Genomic DNA, 20,328 nt, shown 5'->3' with positions numbered 1-20,328 from the left:
AAATTTTCGGAGAGTTCTCATGTTGAGAGAGTACAGACCTCGGGGAGGAGGGTGCATAGCCAAAGGCCCAGGATGACGAGGCATCCATCCCAACTTGGCAGATACTTATTTTGCGTGCTGGTTGATTGACATGTGCTCGAATGGGAATTTGCACTCTCAACATTTGAGCGTGTTGTAGGTAGTGATTAAGAGCTATTTGTGTACATGAAAGCAAAGTGTTGTTTGATTTATGGAGGCTAATATATGATCAGCTCCAGTTGTTCACTTCCACTTAAGACTCATTCGTTGCATTTGAAAGTTAGATTAATGTACCATTCTGTATTTTTCCACTTATTACTTCTCCTTAATCTGTGCAATATTTCATTATTTTATGTAATTTTTTTTTGTTCTATGTAGGGTGTAGGATTTTTGTCAGGTCACAAGAATCTATTGAAGCTGTATAAATTCAGTTCTTGTTCCATTGTGAACTAACTCTCATTTAATTGCAGATATTGACGAGTGCAAGGTTATTCATGATGTCTGTCGTAATGGGGAATGCATCAATGAGAGAGGATCTTACCGTTGTCATTGCAACCTTGGCTATACTACAGATATAACCGGCACTATTTGCATAGGTATATTTCTCAGTACAGTGTATGTATATAAAGTTTGTTACTAAGAGATGACTTGAAGAAGGAAATACAAAGATTTTGAAAAATTAGAAAATAAGATTTCATTCATTAGAATGCTTTGGGGATTTTTATTTCCTTCTGATATCTCCTGAGCATTTTGAAAAACATTTATCACAAATCTTGGTTATCAACACTAAGTATCTGATTTTGCTTCTAGATCTGAATGAATGTAATGAGTCCCCAAAACCTTGCAATTTCATCTGCAAGAACACAGAGGGGAGCTTCCAGTGTTCGTGTCCAAAAGGGTACATCCTGCAAGAGGATGGGAGAAGCTGCAAAGGTAAAAATCAAGGAACTAATTTACTGCAGAAACTCAGTGTTTCACAGGCGAATACCAATCCAAGGACATGTAAATGATATAAATCTGACCCCTTGATTCATGCAATTATTTCCACTAAAGACAGTAGAAGTGTCCTGCACAGGATGGAGCTGGTGTTCCAGTAAGTTCTTTCATAATCTGGATGAACAGTAGATCCTCAGGAATTTCTGCAGGCTGATGGCAGCTAATCTTAAAAGACTTTGTAACCGATAGTATATATGATCAGTCTTATTTTTGTAAGCATGTTGATTTATAAATTCAGTGATAAATTTATCTTAATGGATGCAAAGATGAGCATGGCAGGGCATTGTCCAGCATCACCAGAGTTTTAACCTACCACCTCTGCAGCATGCTGAATGTTGTGAAAGGAGTGGTTAGGCCAGGTCGCTTAAAGAAAAAGTGGTTAGGTCAGGTCATTTTCACCCGGAGAAGGGAGGGAAGCACACCATACACTGAATATCGGACAGCAGTGCAGGAGAGACTTTGAAGTGTTCATTATAATTTCATTTATTTATGTATCTTGGTGAAACTGCACAAGTTAGAGCAGCAGTTCCAAACTTGGCATGGGAAATAGCAGTGGACTTTGTCATTGGAGTAACAGCCTGCTTCAGTGCAATACCATTTTGCAGTCTGCCACTACTTCTCATGAAGATGGTGACTCTCTGTTTATTGGCTGTGGTAAGAACAGGCATTTATTATGCAACAGTGCCTTGCAGACAGACGAGAGTGGTGTCTGTAATCCAGCATCAGCATGGACACAAGTGTAGCTCCAAAGGCCCATTCATTACACATGGGCTTTGTGTGACAGGAGCAGGAAGCCAGCGTGGAGAATGAGACATAGATTCAAAAGGTTTTATTTGATACATTATTTATTTGCAATCACTTCTAAGTCCAGCTGAACTGTCAGATCCTACACAGGGAACATAACTGAAAGACCTTTTCTTGGGTTTTTTTAGATCTTGATGAATGTGCAACAAAGCAGCATAACTGCCAGTTCCTTTGCGTCAACACTATTGGGGGTTTCACTTGTAAATGTCCTCCTGGATTCACTCAGCACCATACAGCCTGCATTGGTAAGTGATGTGGGAATATAGATGTGGATTTGGGATTTGTTACTGACGCTTATTGCAGAAGAAAAGTAGCAAGTAGGTGAAATCAGGTTCCTGAGAAACCAAATGGAAGCATAGGCCAGGTTCTGATCCCAGTCGTACCAGTACAGAAGATGCAAAGAGGTCCTCCCTCCTACATTCCCTTGTTTTCATAATCTGTCTTCGAATTTTGCACTTGCAAGAACCAGACTATAAAAGCACCAGATTATAATTCTTGCCTTACCCTTTCTTACCCAGCGAGCAAAAAAATGTTACATTTCTGTTCTTGTAGCTCATTGCAGGACCCACATTAGAGATTATGTCAAGGCTTCTTGAAACAAGAAGCATGAAACGTACATTTCTGCAGTTGTCCTATAATGCATACACATTATGTCTCTGAAAATGTTAAAGAAAACCACTTAATGCAAAACACTCTTTCTTCTCTGCAAGCTGGATATTGCTTGTGGCAGTCTGGTAATCCTGTGGTATTGGTGTGAATTTGGGGGTGTTTGAAGACTAGGACATCAAACTCCATATTCTTGGAGAAGAAAAGGAGTTTCCCTTCCCGTAGCTGTTGTTAGTATTTTCGAATTAGAAAGGAGGTGATGTCAGCTCTCCTGTCGTGCAAAGTGAAGAATGGAGAGGGCGGTAAGACAGCTACGTTAGTGATGTTTCTTTACCTCTTGTCACAAACTGTTCATTGTTAGCGTTGCTAAATGATCATCTTCACAACAAGGAATAAAAAATAACACTCAGGCTTTGGTTTCCTTCAGATAATAATGAGTGTGCCACTGAAATCAATTTATGTGGGGCAAAGGGCATTTGCCAGAATACACCAGGAAGTTTTGTTTGTGAGTGTCAACGTGGATTCTCACTGGATCAAACTGGGCTTAGCTGTGAAGGTAGGTACAACACCCAGTACGTTTAACGTGGCCTTCTCTTGCTTTCCTTCATCTTCTGTCAGCCATACTGTCACCCAGGGAGGGACCTATGGAGTAAGCACTGAAACCGATGGAGTAAGCATGTGTAGATCAAACGAGAGCAGAGTATGGAAGTTTAGCAACAAGGCTGTATTTCTCTCCATGGACCTGAATAAACAGATGTATTGCGGGATGCTAAAGGGCTGGACAGACATTTTCTGAGAAGATGTCAGATTAGCCTGGAATGTTTTAATTTAAGCATTGTAAGTTCAGCAGACTTCTGTTGAATCCTGTGTGGATTTCTGAGGGACTCAGCAAGGACAGGAAGTCTTGCATCTTCAAGGTGACCTGCTAAAGAGAGAGTTCAAGGGCTTCAGACTTCATTCCTCTGGGTCCCTAGAGCCTCTAGAGCCGCCTTCTGGGATACAGTTTGGTTTGCTTTGAAAAGAGGTATTCTGGGATTCCTGGGTTGTATGCTTGGGTAAAAGCAAGGGACTTTCTGCTGTAGAGCTGGGAGCCTTAGGAAAGCCTTGGGGGTCCCATATACAAATGGCTTTCTGTTGTCTGCTCCATGGCAGAATGCAAAAACTCTGAAAACTGTGGCTGAATTTGAGCTTTCAGTGGTTTTCAGTCCAAAGTTACTTGCTGTGGAGCCAGAAATCCAAACCTGAAAGGCATGAAGTAGTCTGCCAGCACTGGTCAGGTTTTTGGGAGATCCTGAAATATGCTTCTCTCTATATGATATATTAATATATATGACTATTTGTAACATACTTTTCAAATACAGCATAATTTGAGCTGCTCTTCCAAAACTCAAGAGTGTATGTCACCTTTTTAGATGTTGATGAATGTGATGGAAACCACCGGTGTCAGCATGGCTGCCAAAATATAATTGGAGGATACAGGTGTAGCTGCCCACAAGGATATCTCCAGCATTACCAATGGAACCAATGTGTTGGTAAGTCACTTTTTAAAATGCATACATTAAAACGTGTGTTACCTTTGTTAGCAGCAAGAAGTGAGGGGCAATGGTGCAGTTTGCTGTATTTTCTTCTTCCGACTACAGTAAGTTCAGTGGAGTTTCATTACAAATGTGTGCTCCTGTGAAAGGTGGAGCAGATATGAAGCGCCCAGTAGCCTGTGTCCTGGTTTGACAAGTGTTCAAGCACAAAATTATCACTGAGGGTGCTAGAAGTTGTATTGACTTTGAGGGAACTTTGTGTTACTCGTGTATTTTGTAGTCTGAACGAAGGAAGCATTACTCAGCCGTGCCACAGTCGCTGCTCAGACACAGGTCCTCTCTGAGAACTGATGGTGGGTTGAACCTGGCAGACTCAGGACTACAAGTTTGGATTGTTAAATTGTAAATTAAATTTCTGGCCCAAAGCATATAAAAATTATATTAAAATCCTACTTGATCTGTGCTTTTATCATTCTTACAGTATCTACAGGAAGGCTGCTGTACAGAATTAACCATTTGTCATATCTCAGCAGAGCTGCTGCTGTCTGTCTAAAGATGCTTCCTTGCAGCTTTGGTATACAGATTATAACAAGGACTTACAGGATAATTCTAGTTATAAATAACAAATGCAAGTGCTCTTTATTTATGTTAAGTAAATACACTGGTGAACAAAAATGCTTATTTCTTCCCTATTTAAACTTTAGTTCTATCCCATGTCTCTGAGCCCTCGTAGATGGGGCTGCATGTACAAAGCATTGATGCTGGATATGACTCGAGCAGACAGGACTGGGTCCTCTGCAGAAGTCATGGGAAAGGTCTGCGTACGTTTCAGCAGTGTAGCACATAGCATATTCAAAGAGAAACATGAATATTTTTTCCTCTAGTGACAGTTACATGCATTTTTAGTCACATTTAATGGGCTTCATACAAGCTAGTCTTGTGTGGATACCGGAGATGTGTTTGATGACCTCTTTGAGAACAAAGTTATGAGAACATAACTCTTTGTTTGACTTTCTTTGCTTTCAGAGACATAAAAATGCCTTTGCTTGTTATCATTGTGGTGCTCTAGGGAGGTCTTTGCTTTTAATTATGCTTACTGAACCTCCTGACATTTTATGTGGTCCTTGCTGTGACATTTACTTGCTTGTGCTCCAGTACTCTATGCCTGTAATATGCAAGAGAACAAGGAGGGAGGGCAACTATACGGTGGGTTTGAATATTAATTAAAGTAGCCGAGGTTAGGGGTACATTAGAATTTAATCTGCAGTAAGGTAAAATAAAAACCAAAACAAAACCCCAAACAAACAGCACTTCATGTCTGGCTGCCGGATGACATTGTAGAATCTGAAAAAGTGCAGCACTCAGTTTTATGAAACATCTTGGCTGTTTCCAAGTCTTTCTGGGTGATAGCTTTTAACGAAGTGTATTTCCAAACCAGGTGTACACTGTTACTCCAGCATGTGAGCCCATTGACTACTGTATCAATTTGATACAGGGAAAATCAGTTTCAAAATCCACAGTCACTGATAATTCCCCAACTGAAAGAAAGGATTCAACCTTGACACCACAGATACTGATCACCAGAAACTCCACTAGGGAATATCCTAGCACTTACACCTTCTTGGACATGGGGTAGTCCAGGCAGAAACCCAGAAATGCAGGGAAGGAGGCTTGGCTTCCTCCGTCCTCATGGCATCTCTCTTTCCTGCTGAAGCTGAGCGTGACAGAGCTGTGTGTTGCAGAGCACAGGAAAGCAAGGCTGGTGCCTGACAGCACAGCTCACACAGAATCCGAAGCTCTTGTAACTGGTTTTTTTCATTTTTCTTCATAATTTTTCTTCCAGCAATCACCCAAAGTATAGAAACTAAGCTCACTAGTGTCCACACTCTTGCTGCTGTGGAGCAAGGCGAAGTGAGCATATGTCATCTTGGTTCAGTAATTTTCTGTGGCCCAGACATGCATTTATGATGTTTACGTAATTGCAGTGTTAGGTATGACAAATACTGAAACGTTGCTCTAAGTTAATGGCAAAACTCCTGCAGGCTTTGGTAACACAGAATTCAGCCCCAGGTTTTAATACTTTGTGGTATCCACATGTTCAGCTTGTAACATCTGTAACTGTATATGCTTAAGATACTTATCTAGATCTCCTGGGCGTACCACAGGGGAAGAATCCATGTAATAGGTTTTTCCGTGACAATTCCTTCATATTCCTTGGCAGCCCCAACTCTGCAAACAGTTTGTGTCTTTTTTAGCTTATTTAATGAAGCGTTCAGGGACTTTTGATGTTGCTGCAACACATATTTAGATAATCACTGAAGAATGCTTTGGTTCCTCCCATGTCTTCTGTGTGTGACTGCATCCCCTGCCCAGCCAATTCTGTAGTGCACCATGCTGTAAATCAGGCTGCAAGAAGCAAAGACATTGCTTTTAAACAAAGAACAAACAGCCACATTGTTTAGAAAAAGACAATAATGCTGTGAATTAGTACTTATTCTCCTGTAACCTGGATGCTTAGGTCAGAGATGCTGCTCTGTGCTTTGCATTTTATCCATACAGTGTCCAGATGGCATTTCCTACACATGGGCACACACACGCAATGCACATATGCAGTTGCTTTATCACAGAAAATGGGGAACAATAGCATTCGGAACTTTTCAAAGCAATTTGCCACATCAGACAAAAAAATGCAGAGCAGCTACATTAAAAAAACTACCCATTTACAGTAAGTAAGCCTGAACTGACCCCGAACTCCTACAGTGCCTCACTTAGGAAGTTTGGAAAAGGGCTGGCTCAGAATGTGGCTTTCTTTTGTATCTACAGCTGCTTTTATTTTTACTTTACTACTTGTTCCTGTACCTTACCTGTACCTCATATTTAAATGTGAATGTGTAGGGGAGGAATTATCAGTGCCTGGAAAAGGTGTCAGAGCTTGATTCCCTACTCTTGTTGCGTTAATGTTGAGTAGCATTATGAACACGGGATTACTGGACCAGATTGTTGGCTGTGCAAAGTTTTATTCTTCTCAGTTGTTTTTGGAACAAAAGAAAAATTGCCTTCTCTGCTTCTTTGCTCTCCAGAGCATGAGCTGACGTGGCATGAAACATCTTCTGTAGAGTAGCCCAGATGGGGCTCTGTTGTATGGTTGTAGATATCTCCTAGTGACCGGTGCCCAAGCCAAGAGTGGGGCCAAGCCCTGTTCTTCGTATCTGTCCCTCTGATGTGGCAGCATGTTTAGCAGCAGCGAAGCATGACCTTTCTGAAAGGGTAGGCTGGACTATACCTGAGAGTAAAAATTAATGTGGTATGTTCTACTTCTTTTCCAGATGAAAATGAATGTCTCAGTGCGCACATTTGTGGAGGAGCATCTTGCCACAATACTTTGGGAAGCTATAAATGTATGTGCCCTACCGGATTTCAGTATGAACAGTTTAGTGGAGGTTGCCAAGATATCAATGAATGCGGTTCTGCACAAGCCCCATGCAGTTATGGTTGTTCAAATACTGAAGGTGGCTATGTCTGTGGATGTCCACCTGGTTACTTCAGAATAGGACAAGGGTAAGGGATTCTCATTTTAAACTAACAGACATAAAGGGGACATAATCCGCTCCTTTCTCTGTAGTGTGAAGCAGCAGAACCGGGGGGATGGTCACCAATGAAAGAGGAATAGTGGAGGTGCACAAGAGTTGGATGCGCCTGCTGACTTTGGAGATGAGGGAAGGGGAAAGGTAGCCAAGGGAAGGGAGCAACATGGGTTTAATGCTTGATGAAGTTTGGTCAGGGCTACCAGGTTCAGCCATCTCTTTCAAGCTACCGCTTTCACCTCTCTCCTGCACACCCCAGCAGCTAGCCATGTTCTCTGAGCCTGCCACTTGGGAGCTCACACCCCTCACTGTGACTTGTGATGTGCCATTTGCCTCCTTTAAAAAAAAAAAAAAAAAAAAAAAAAAAAAAAAAAGTATAAATAACACCCTCTACCATCTCCAAAGACAAATTATACAAGTGGCTTCACCCACTGGCTGGAATAACAATTCTGTATGCTGTTATGTTCTTGTATGTTCCATATTCTTCTGAGTTCCAAATGAATCGGTTTTTGAATAAATGTCTGCTTTATCAGGCAAACCAATGTTCACTTGCCCCAGTGGAAGCATTAGGGCTGTGGTTCATGTAGGACCAAGCAACTCAAATGGAAGGCAAAAAGACTGTGGCTTGAATTTTCAAAGTGCCTAAAAGCTTTGGGATACATTATGAAAGACCTAACTTTTCAGATTTTTCAGCAGTTGCTGAAAATTGGTCTTTTTTAATGTGTTCCAGGTTGGATAACAGAAATTACTAACAACTTCTCAGAGCTTAAGCCTGTGTTTCTAAAACTGCTAAATATTGGCAGGTCCCTCTTAGGCAAAGCCTCGTGAAGCCAGGCTCTTGAAATCAGAGGTAGCTGCATTGTGATTCAATGAGAATTTTGCCTGTTGACCTCAGCAGAAATTTTTCCTAGGAAATAAGTGCAACAGAATTGCTTCATTATTTGTATTCACAGTCTCCCAAATTCAGCTTTTGATAGGAACTGTGTCTTGCTGGCATTAATTTTGAATTCCTTCCTTCCTCAGACACTGTGTATCTGGAGTGGGGCTAGGCAAAGGTCAAGGACAAGAGCTTTCACTCAGTGGAGAAGTAGACGACAACTCCCTCTCTCCAGAAGCTTGTTATGAATGTAAAATCAATGGCTATCCCAAGAGAGGAAGGAAGCGCAGAAGCACTAATGAAACTGCAAATAAAGCCGAGGTAATTGACCCTTTTTGGCAGAAGGAGTTTGTGGTTGCCTTGAGAAAGCTGGTCTCAGAAGGATGTGTGCCAAGAGACAAGCTCACAGGAAAAATGTATGCCCCAAACCAAGTAGACCAAGAGCTGGTCTGAGTGTCAGCAGTCTGTGTGTGGGCTTCCTGATGATGTTCACTGTCATTAGGCAAAGGTCACCCTCTGAAGCCCCTGCATACCTCATACCCGTGTGGCATCAAACACTAAAAGAAATGCCCATCCAGCTATCTAGGGAGCAGTCTGCTCACCAGCAAAGTAGGCTTTTGATGTCAGAGGATGTATTTACATACATGGACAGGTATGTAAAACATTTGGGTGACCCTGGGGCCAGAAAGGCAAGACACGTTGGTCAGGGTGGACGAGACCCTGCCAAGCAGCACCATGTTTTGTTTCTGGGACTGGAGCCCTCTCCAAAGCAAACGCAGAGCTCTGGACACAAACACCTCACCTGGAGGGAGACCAGGGCTGCAGCCCTCCCTGGGGGTTGTCCAGACCCTTGCAGTCAGTCCCCCAGGTTGCCATCCTGGGGCCGAGGCTACCAGCGAGGCTGCGCGCAGTGCTTGCCACTAGCTGAGGCAGCAGAACAGGAGACAGAACTTCATTTGTCATTGCGAGGAAGTCTCTGGGGACAGAGGCAGGTTTCCGTTTGCCTCTGAGTGGGGTAATTGTGTCAGTGAAATGCTTATCTATTGAGATGCTCACACAACGCCACTTCTTCCTAGCTGTTGTCATTGGCTTTTTTTTTTTTAACCAAATACTAATTCGTGGTTTCAGCACTTATATTTAGATGAAAACTAGTCTGCTGTGTGACAAGTGTTGTCTTTATGCAAAGGGTGGGCATCACTTTTCACTCACCCTTGGGCATTAGCAAATGTTTCTCAAAAAACTTCAAATCCTTCACCAAACTCCGCCTGCTGGGGTTTGTTCTGAATTGATTACAGCAGTGAGATACGATGGGATGGAGGTGGCTGTAATTCTGTTTGTCCTTCTGATGGGCTTCCAGCACCACACCTCCCGGTATGAGTGCAGAAGTTGTAGTAGAAGCATGATCTTGTAATGTGTAATGTTACTGTAGTCTCTCCTGCACAACATGCAAACTCCTTGCATTACCTGGGGGGTCCCACGTTGGCTTATTTCAGCTTCTTGTAATACAAAGTTAGAATTGCCCAGTGTGCTCACCCAATCCACCGTCCAGCACGGGTCACTGGATTTAAGCCTTATTGTTCACATGAATTATATACAGACTTCAGCCAACTGTGAACAGCTTGTAGACGTGTCACCAAGTCCACAGTCGTTTGACTTCTCACTTCTTCATCCAGTTTAAGGTGACAGTGATGTTACAGGTGAAGGGATCTGCCCTGAGCTGGCCAGAGAAGCAGCAGGCCATGGCAGGTCTCTGCGCTGCGCAAGTATTTGTCATTCAGCTGAAAGTACATCCATTTTAAATATAACAAAGAGACTCTGCGCACTCGTAAAATGTTGCTGTGCCATCACTACCCTGAGCTAAATGTCACCTGTACTCTCTGCTCGTGTGCGAAGAGCTTGCTTTTCCATGCAAAAGTGCAGGGGATTTGGGAGCCTGTTGGCCGTTTCCATTAGGTGCTCTGCTAATGTGGGAAGACAGGAGAGTGCTTTTGCCCAGAAGAGCGTGGACATTTGATTTAGGGCAGAGTGGGGTCATAAACTGTGTTCCTTCCATGTGTATCAGTACTCTCCTGTGATTAGTGCTGAATTTGCCTCAGGGGTGATGTAGAGCTTCCCTTGCTTTCCAAATGCAGCCAATGCAGCATGACTCATGCGCAGGGGACTCAGGGGAGCCCAGTTACCATCACTCAGAGGTGAGGGGCGATGCTGCTTTCCCAGCACCCCGCTGCGCCCACAGCCCACCTTGGCGCCACACCTGAACAAAGCAAATCTTGCGAAGCAGAAAACTCCCACCTTAATGATGTGCCTCCCCTACAGACCCTGCTCTCTTCTGCACGCTGGTCATGTTAGCTTCTGGTCCCCCTGACAGAGAGGAGGAGTATGCCTTTGCTGCTGTCCTTGGAGGGAGACTGATGCAGACTCCAAGCACAGGGAGGCTGTGTTTGTCAGGCAGCAGCACCCGCACGCAGAAACTGACAGTCCATGTTTCAGGTTTCCGTTACCCGCGCAGAGATAGTGAAAAGGACCGTACTTTATCCCGACAAGTCCTAGGCCCATAATAGTGGATGTGACAGATGATATTACAGAACCTTCTTTTAAAAATTAATTAATAACGAATGAGCTGGGTAAGAAATACATACACGTCTGAGAAAGCCAACTAACATCATTTGTTCTTGTGCAGGATCAGCAAGAGCTGGAGCCGCCAATAAGTCTCGCCAGCTGGGATATTGAGAAAGCAGCAGTCTTCTCCATCAACATCTCGGATCTCAGTAACAAAGATCGCATCCTGGAACTGCTTCCTGCGCTCACAACACTGACAAACCATAACCGATATTTAATTGACTCCGGAAATGAAGACGGTTTCTTTAGAATCAATAAGAAGGACGGAATAAGTTACCTTCATTTCACAAAGAAGAAGCCAGTGCCTGGAAACTATTCATTACAAATCAGTAGTATTCCACTCTATAAAAAGAAGGAACTTAACCAGCTTGAAGAGAAACATGACAAAGACTACCTCAGTGGTGAGCTGGGAGATAACCTGAAAATGAAAATTCAGATATTGCTTCATTAATTCATCAACCAAAGACCAAATAATTAAACCAAAGATAGATAGGTAGGACTGAATACTCCTCCCAATCAGATTCTCCATATCATAGGTACAATCTTACATGAGTACATTTGTATGAATGAGCACTATTATACGATTACATAAACAAGGTACAGGATGAATACCCTAGCTCAAAACAACCACTTTCTCAGGCTTTTAAGTGTAGCTGAGCTACCTTGATATGTTGAATCTTGAAAACTGGGACTTTTATCATTGGAAGTTGGCCACTGATGCTGAGACACGTCATCATTTCAGCAGAGGTACAAGAATGTGCTTTCAACTGATGGACAGCTCTATTTTTGTAATTCTTAAACTTCGCTTCTCCAACTACAACTTACTAGGTCAGCCATTTATGATATCCATTTGGTGCTAGTAAATTTTCAACCTAGATTTATAAATGCACTGTAATATTTACACAACTTAGAAGCCAAAATTGCCATTATTCAGTCTAAATACTTCAATCAACCAAAGTTAGCTCAGTAGTTTATCTCAGTTATGCCTATAATACATTACATGTAAATTAAGTGTGTGTATACTGTAATCATGCTATTTTTATCAATGAAGCATTTGTAAACTAGATTAATAATACCCTTAATGTGAGGGTTTGTAATGGTGCTTATAAGACCAACTACTTGTTAACTGTATACACAAACCTGATGATAAAGTTTCTGTGACTTACCAAAATGCACTGAGGTCAGTAGGGACCATTAAACATTCTCAAAAGTCAGATGACAATCAGTGCCATCCTACACCATGACATTATGTAACGTGTCAAAAGTACCCATGGTCATTCATATCAACAAGGGTTCAATGTCATAAATGTCACAATAAAGCAGTTTTTTTTTTAGTTTATTCTGTGGCCTTGTGTTCTTGCTAAGAGTGTGATAAGCTACATTCTTATGTTTCAGGCATTGTCGGTAGGGTTGGTTGTGTATCTGTGTGCGCAGGTTATTTCTCTTCGAACCATGCCGTTTGTTCATTCTTCGTGGAAAGGAAGAACAGAAGAAATTCAGGAACCTTCACAGATCTAAAGATCAGCGGATCTCTGTCAATTGGGTGGCTTCAGAAAGCAAATTGCAACATTTCCAATGACGTGACCTGAATAATCCTGTCAATAAGTAACTTTGATAGCCAGAACGTGCAGAAGTGGATGTTAAATCATTATACAGAAAACACAATTAATTGGAAAAGTCTTGTTTGCCAAAACTGCCTTGACTTAAGATATTCCATTCTTTTACCCCCACTTCAACAGCTGTTGTCAAGTAATCTAAGACTGAGAACAAAGGGATAGTCCAATACCAAAGGCCATCGCAAGTTGTGTGTAGCTGGGTTTTAATATCAAACTAATTATTCGATGGTGCGGGTGTTCTTGTATACGCAAGTGCCGTGGTGTATCTTTTAGCAGCGGCAGAACATTGTACTTGGCTGTGATGCTTTAAAATCTGGAAGAAGAAATGGAGCAAGTGGTGTTGCTGAAACTGCTGGTTGGACAACACTGGAGCTGGGAGAGGGAACATATATTGAGCTGTCGTAGCTCTTGAAGGGAAATGTACTGTAATAATTCACTCCAAATTGTATTCTTTTCTGTAATTAGATTTCAGCTCTCTTTGATTTCTTCTGCTTAACAAATATAACTATATAAAAAGGAGCTTGTGCACAAGGTTACTTTGATATTTTTTAATAGACCGTGTCTGGATTTTATTTATTAGTGTGCCAAAATGTTGAACAGTGTATTTTTTCCACATGTTGCGTAACTATGGTGAAATATAATCAGAACTTCACAGTTGTAAGTGGCACTCCTATTTCAGCAGATTGGGAGTGATTTTCAGTGCCAGTGGCAGTGTGCAAGATTGTATGTTCTGTAGTTCAGTGTACAGTTTGAGAATTTTCTCTCCAGCCCTTAAACACTGAGAGCAACTGAGAGGAACGATTTCAGAAAGACCAGTCAGGCACTCTGCCCAGTGGAGTTGGTTTAGTATTTAAGCTGCTGTACAACACACTATCACACCAAAAGTTCCTTGATTGTTTTCCATCAGCACCAGTGCTGCCTGCAGAGTTCTGCAAATCACCTTTGTTACGCTGCAGAAACAAGACATCTTGACAGCATCTCCTTTAGTGATTTAAAAATGGAAAGCCCAGTCTTGCTGTACTGATCTGCACATAAAAATCCGTTTTCTTGTGCAGTTATGCATCTGCCTCTTTGCAGCAGTGCCCTTTAACTGGTATAATTTTTTCCTGTCAGTTTTAGTTGCTCTATGTATACAATTCTTTACATCAGTTTGAATTTCTGCAGTTTCCTTAGTCTCAGTGAAACAGGTTCCATAATAGTATTGCGCGAGACCTGCAATTAAAAAGTGGTTTGTAACCTGCAGTGTGATTTGAAATAATTTCCTGTATTTGATTTGACGGTGGGATCGCAGAATGACGCTTAAGCACCAGAGGGACTGAAGCGGAGGTCTATCTGGATGTGGATCCTTTAGCAATTAAAGGATATTTTTCAAATTCGTGGAAATGGCAAATTCTTTAATTATTTGAAATAAGTGTGGCTTTCCTCCATTTTGATTGTGGTTGTGACTCGGCATGGGTGCATGCATGGGTAATAAATACAATTTTTTGTTCAGTTTAACAAAGATGGCTTGTTACTGTACATACCGAGTCATTCTCTTGTTGTGTGTTGTAACAGTATCTTGTAAACTTGACAGCTGACGTGTACTTTGGCAGAACATGACTGTTTCCACAGTCTCCCTTCTAAGCCGCCTTTGAAAGGACCCAAAGTGTTTGCTTTTTTATGGCAGGTCCCACAGGTTCACACTCAGGTTTTCTCTAAGGTAAATATTCTGTGCCGTGATTCAGCTTCAGCTCTGTGCTTTGGAAGAGCTAATCCGGTCAAGACTTCTCAGCATGGAGAGGCCTGGGTTGTTTGGAGGGCAAGATGCCATGGCTGCTGCCGAGGAACTGCCTGCGCCTTCCCGGGACCACGTTCGGGCAGTGCCGGGCTCTGCCAGCAGCACCACAACAGGTAAGTGCGGTACGAGGCATCAAGCCCGCGGCGGTGGCAGCGCTGACCTTGCAAAAGCCTTCTCACCGCTTGCTGTGGAGGGATTTGTAGGATTCCCCTTTTAAACTGATGCTGTGCTTGAGCTGTTAAAGCCTCGCAGTCCTCTTGCGGGTCTGATGGCCTCTGCCAAAAGGAGCGAGGCTGACGGCTCGCGTGGCGCTGTGCGGCTTGAGTAGGCGGCAGAGGAGCAGGAGATGGCTGCTCTTCTTTTTGCCCCACTGCTGTGACAACAAAATCCTGTGTTTTCAGTTATGGAGGGGAAGCCAAAGTGCAGCAGCTGACGAGGCCGGGGCTGCCCATGGAGCCGCAGGAGCTGCGTCCCCCTCTCGGTGCCCCCCAGCTGCCCCGTGCCAGGTAGGACAGGGGCTAACGGGACACACCAGCTTCCCAAAGCTGGGCCGTCTGGACCCAGGATCTTGGCTACTTCCCTGGAGCGAGTCGTGGAGCTTTTCTGCTTTGGTTGGCTTCACGCTGGCAGGAGCGGCCAGCAGCGAAGGCGGGGGTGTGATGTGTAGCAGGTTAATCCAGCACACCCAGGTTGGCAGTGTCCTGCCGCAGTGTTCGCCCACAGTAAGCCCTTGTATTATCACACCTTGGCCGGGTAACGCTCGGCTAAAACTGCTGTGTTCAGAAAATCCCAGAGCTCCTAGTTGTTGCCTGTGGCTGGAGCACGTTGGATGCCTGCAGAAACCCGTACAGCCCCGCGCGGGCTCCTGCGGCTGCGGTCTGTGCGGGGGGGCTCTGTGGCAGCCGGGGCTGGGCCGTCACGGTCACCTGCAGGGTCACGCTGGGGCTGGGCGCTGTGCAAACCACTGGGCAAGCAGAGCTGTAACGGGGGGCCAATATGCAGTCGTTTAATGAAAATGCAAATGATTGCAGAGGTTGCAGCGGTAGCAAGAGGGAGAGAAAAGGGGAGGGGGGAGAATGCCGCAGCCACTCAGTAGCCGAAAATGCCCCAATGCACGTGGCTTCTGCTTCACTCGCAGATGCTGCTCCTGCGCCAGCCCCGGTGCCCTGTGCTCCTCCTGGGCCACCCCTGGCAGGTCCCCACGCAGGCACCGGCCACCCTACGCCAGCGCTGCCCTCGGAGCAGGCAGAGGCACTGCTGGTGCGGGGAAGGCAGAGGTGCTCCGTGGCCGGGTTCTGCGGTGGTATTCGGCACACGCTTCACCAGGGTCCTTGGTGCCTCCAAAGAGACTTTGAGGACAACGCCTGGCCCCTGTGGCATGGGCTGTGTGCTTTGGTTCACCTGAAGATGAGACCCTTTTCCTTTTTGTTGCAGCAAAAACCTTGGAGATGCCAATGACTTCAGCTCTGACAAATTCCAACGACCTATTTCTGCTGGCCTTAAAACTTGTCCAATACTTCACGCCCTCATAACAAATGCTTTTGAGGAATATCACGCCCAAGCCAACTCCTCAGTTACGAGCTTCCCCTTGAGTTTAGCAGAGGAACCTTGAGGCCAGAGGGGTCACCAAAATGTTTGGGTTTGTATTTTAGGCTCTCCTTTCTCTTTGTAACAGAGCCCACACATGGTGGGTGCCCATGCTGCCTGTTGGCGCACAGCTGTGTCCTCAACCTGCTTAGACACGCTCATATCTGTATGTAAAAATGTACGTGTGTCTTTCTGAAGAGTCTAGGCAGTTAACTCTCTCAGTGCTTCCAGGCTAAAGTCATGCTGTGCTAAACCTTTGCTAAATACCCGGGAAGGGCTTTTTCTCCTTCCACCAGCTGGGCTGGAGCCTTCCCTCGCACACGGCGGCAGCGCAGGCCCAGCTCTCGCCCCAGCTTGGCTCTCACATCTGCAGGTTTGTTTGTTTATGAGCTTCTCTATGGCTGCCAGGGCCGTGGGATGTGAGCGCCTTGCAGACACGCGTGCTGAGCCTCCCTACACCCTTGTGAGGTCGGGATGTGTTTGTCATCCTCGTTGTACAGGGCAGGAACTGAGAACCAGATGTTTTGGTTTAGGAGGGCCCATAGGCGATGGCCGTTCTGCCAGGAGCAGCCCTCAAGTACTGAGGTGTCCCTGGAGAGGAGGACAAGGAGCCACACGGGCTCATCAGCTGTGACAGCCCCGGCAGGCGTCAGAACTGCCCCTCGGCACTAAAATGTGTCCCATATGGAGCCGCGGCTGCTCCCCATGCTCCGCAATGCCAAGGGGATGGCCCTGCGTACCCCCAGAGGATGCTGCCACTGTTAGTGCAGCAGCACTAGTTAAAAAAAATAAAAAAGTGACAGTGACAGTGCCCGGTAGATTTCTGCTGGAAAAAGAAGGGTTTGGGTGGATATCCAGGTCAGCAGGCTGCGTGGAGATAATCAAAAGCACCACTGCTGGTGAGCAGGACCTGGGCTCTGCCAGCTTCCCTGGCTTGTCTCTGAGGCTGCTGGATGAACCAGCCAGGAAACCAGGGCTACTGCTTAGTTTTCTTTGGAGGTCGATTCTTTATTCCTATCATTCCTATGTGAGGTGCTTCAGGGTGATTTTTTTCTTTTTTTCTTTTTTTTTTTTTTTGTCTGCGACAACCCAGGAGAAATTATTTTTTTTTAAGCAGCCCACGTGGGACTGGGTTTGACTAGCTGTAGAGCAGCACATTATTCAGCCAGTAGCTCGGACAGGTTGGAAAGGTGTCTGGGCTTCTTCACTTTGCAATGTTGTGTGTACACTTGCAGCTCGGTATAAATGTGTTGTTACTGTAATCATCATAAATACTAGAGCCATGAGAAATGTCTATAGCCAAACCCAAACCAGGTGAAACTGCCCTGGTTTTGGGTTTCATTACAAACTCAAGGCTCAGGCCAGGTTTGTCGAGGTTCATGAACCTCTCTCTGAAGCTGGGCTCATTTTCAAGCAATCCTGGGCCAAGTTTCAGGCAAATCCGGGCCAAGTTTTGAATAAATTTGGAACAAATTTTAGGTGAATAAGAGATGATTTATGATTTTAGGTTGAAACCATACAAACCATGGGCTCTTTTCTTGGTTTCAACCTGTAACCAGGAAATCTTGGCACTTTGGCTGAGCTCCACTTTGATTTTGAATTTTGACCATAAGAACAAACCAACCAGGGCAAAGAGGTGAGTCCCCAGAACAAACCACACAGCAACTGTTGTACAGGGTGGGAGCCCAAAGCCCTGCTCTGAGCACACGCCTGTGATGCCGCACCAGCAGCGAGGTGCATTCCCCCCACCGCAGGTGACGCCGTGCACGTCCAGCCAGCAGCCTGACATGGCTTGTGCTGCCCCAGTAAATCTGCCAAATAATTAAGGCTTCCCCAGACTCTTAATTTAAAGTTGCGTGTGCAATTTCTAAGCCTAGAATGCACTGGCTTCAGGTTTGGCTTATGCAATAAAGGTCCAGTCCGTACTGCGTGTTTGCATTTTGAGGAGCACATTCAGCTAAGGAATCTACACAGGGGAACAAGACCCATGGTCCTCGTCCCCGTATTGCATTTAAAAATGGCTCACATCCAAGCACACAGTGGAGAAATGGACTTCCTACCTGAATTGCTGGGATTCAGAGTGATGTGGTGCCAGTTCTCCAGAATAGAGGTGCCCAACAAGGTTACGGATTTCAGCTTGCCAGTGCTGCCAGCTCTGCCATGGCACAGATACCTTAGAGATGGAAAGGAGGTGAAAACACTTCTCATGCGGATTTATAATTTTTTGGGGGCACTTTAGAGGGATCTTCAGACATAAGCTTGTCTTTTTAAATAAAAAAATATATATCATCATTAAACCCCTTGATCATGAGATCCCTTTTGTGCCAAACATAAACTGTAGATGGAAAATATTTGAGCAGGAGCTGGCTTGAACTGTCAGGCATGATAGGAACAGCTGAACTGGGAATATAAGTTCTCTGAGTCCAGAGGAGAAGATGATAGCACAAGTTGCTGCTGTTTGAGAAACGTGACAGGAGGGACGGGCAGGGAGAGAGGAGGAAGGTGCCAGCCCAGGGCAGATGAGGAAGGTGAAGGGAGCCGTGCTGCCAGCCTGTATTCACAGCAGTGCAAAGCTGGAACAACAGGAAACTGGGCGAGAAGAGAAAGGGAATGAGCGACTCGGCAGCACCGGCTTTGCAGGGCGGCTGCTCAAAAGACTTTCTGAGGTGAATTGGCAGCCATCTGCCCTTGCGGTACCCAGCTCCGCAGGGCTACCAGCCCTAATGCAAAGCCTTCGCCAGCAGCCGGCACTCCTGGGCCAAGCAGCACTCTAAGAACGTCTGTAGAGCTGTACACAAGACTGGCTGGTAAGGAGTTACCAAATAAACCAAACAGGAAAACCCCAAGGCCCGGCAGGACCACATCATGATGAGACCTTAGCAAGTATTGAGTGCACATCAATACACACTTAAAGACAATTCCTCGTCTACTGGATTAAAAAAAAAAAAAAAAAAGGTAACTGACCAAGGAAGGATTTAACAGATTTCCCATTCCACATTTTTAAATTGTTCTTGCCAAAGGCATAATTCCCCTTCACCGAAAGCTTTTTGCTGTCAGGCTTTTGCCTCCAATTTTCAAATCCACTCCTGTAAAAGATGTCCCAGTACTTTTTTTCAAAATTTCAGTGTCCTTGCAGCGCTGGGGAGAGGTAGCCATAACAGAGGGTGTAAAGCTGTGAGACCCTCAATCTGTTAGTAGAGCTCTTACACCAAAGCAGCACAGAGGTGAGATGCTGACACATGTTAGAGCAGCAATGATTTCTACTCTGGGGATACAACTGTGGTGTGATATACCATGAGGCCAGAGCTGGAGAATCCCAAGTGGAGACTTGGGCTGTGAGAGCTGCTGTATGGCACAGCAGAGCTTGGGTGAGGGATGGGTGGTGGTCCTGGGGAGACCTGGGTTTTGTGTTCAAATCATGTATCATGTCTGCGTCGCGTGGATTAAGGCTGAAAGCAGCACCCAGCAATGAAAGGGAAGAGAGAAAAAAGGCTGGAAAACACCCGCTACGCATGTTCTCAGGGCAAAGATAAGACGCTGCGTACCAGGGAGCAGAACTGCAGCTCAGAAGTTCACTCTCAACTAAGCCAGCTCAGGGTGAACTTGCCTCATAACTTGATTATGTCATTTAGGAGACTGTTTATATTAAAGACCATGTTGTCACCCATACATATGCCTACTGTGCACTCATATAGCCCAAAATATGCTGGGAACAAAAGTGATTTCTGCCATGGGAGGAAATTGTGAGTCCCAGTGTAACCACCAGGCTCAGGTTGAAGGCCAAGTCTGGCAGGAGTTGCACAACCCTCTGGTGAAAGAGACCGATTATTTGTGTTGGGTTCATTTGTGCTAACAAACAGCAGTCTTGAGTTCCCCACAGAGCAGCCAGGAATTCATCTAAAAACCAGAGAATTGGTAAAGGATTATGCAGGGGGACCAATTCAGCAGCCTCCTGAGCATTAAATACCTCATGTCCAGCATCATCTCTAACCAGGAGCAATCCTGCGGGAGAAGTAGCTGAACATTGTGTGCCAGATGGGAAGGCAGGGTGAAAGAGCAATAAATACTGGCTTTGATGTCAGCTGAACCCCATCCCTGCGAAATCTGTAACCACGCTCCATTTGCTGTGAGTCCCAGCGGTGCCACCAGCCTGCCCCGGCCGGGCAGCAGCGTGCTCCTCAAACCTGCTGCAACAGCAATGGCCTGAAATGACAACTCCTCCTGCCGTGTCCGAACTGCTGCCATCTGTGCTAAAACCTGCCGCTTTATACAGCACGTGCTGGTGCCACGCAGTCTCACGTTGGCCATA

At 44.9% G+C, this 20,328-nt stretch overlaps 1 protein-coding gene across 3 annotated transcripts in view; it reads left to right on the top strand.

Moving 5' to 3' along the window:
* Positions 1–12,378, top strand: part of FBN1 (fibrillin 1) — a 157,593-nt gene extending 145,215 nt beyond the window's left edge. For all 3 annotated transcript variants that reach the window (XM_055813633.1, XM_055813643.1, XM_055813626.1), the window contains 8 exons: positions 489–614; positions 829–951; positions 1,947–2,063; positions 2,852–2,980; positions 3,837–3,956; positions 7,286–7,517; positions 8,567–8,741; positions 11,101–12,378. In XM_055813633.1, the coding sequence (XP_055669608.1) occupies positions 489–614; positions 829–951; positions 1,947–2,063; positions 2,852–2,980; positions 3,837–3,956; positions 7,286–7,517; positions 8,567–8,741; positions 11,101–11,490 (1,412 nt within the window). In that variant the 3' untranslated portion in view covers positions 11,491–12,378. The remainder of the gene's footprint in view (positions 1–488; positions 615–828; positions 952–1,946; positions 2,064–2,851; positions 2,981–3,836; positions 3,957–7,285; positions 7,518–8,566; positions 8,742–11,100) is intronic.
* Positions 12,379–20,328: the final 7,950 nt, after the last annotated feature.

The sequence above is a fragment of the Falco peregrinus genome, chromosome 1 (assembly GCF_023634155.1).
Source record: "Falco peregrinus isolate bFalPer1 chromosome 1, bFalPer1.pri, whole genome shotgun sequence".
NCBI classification, from domain to species: Eukaryota; Metazoa; Chordata; class Aves; order Falconiformes; family Falconidae; genus Falco; species Falco peregrinus.
Note: the sequence above shows the minus strand (reverse complement) of the source record. Positions and strands in the feature narration are given on the sequence as shown.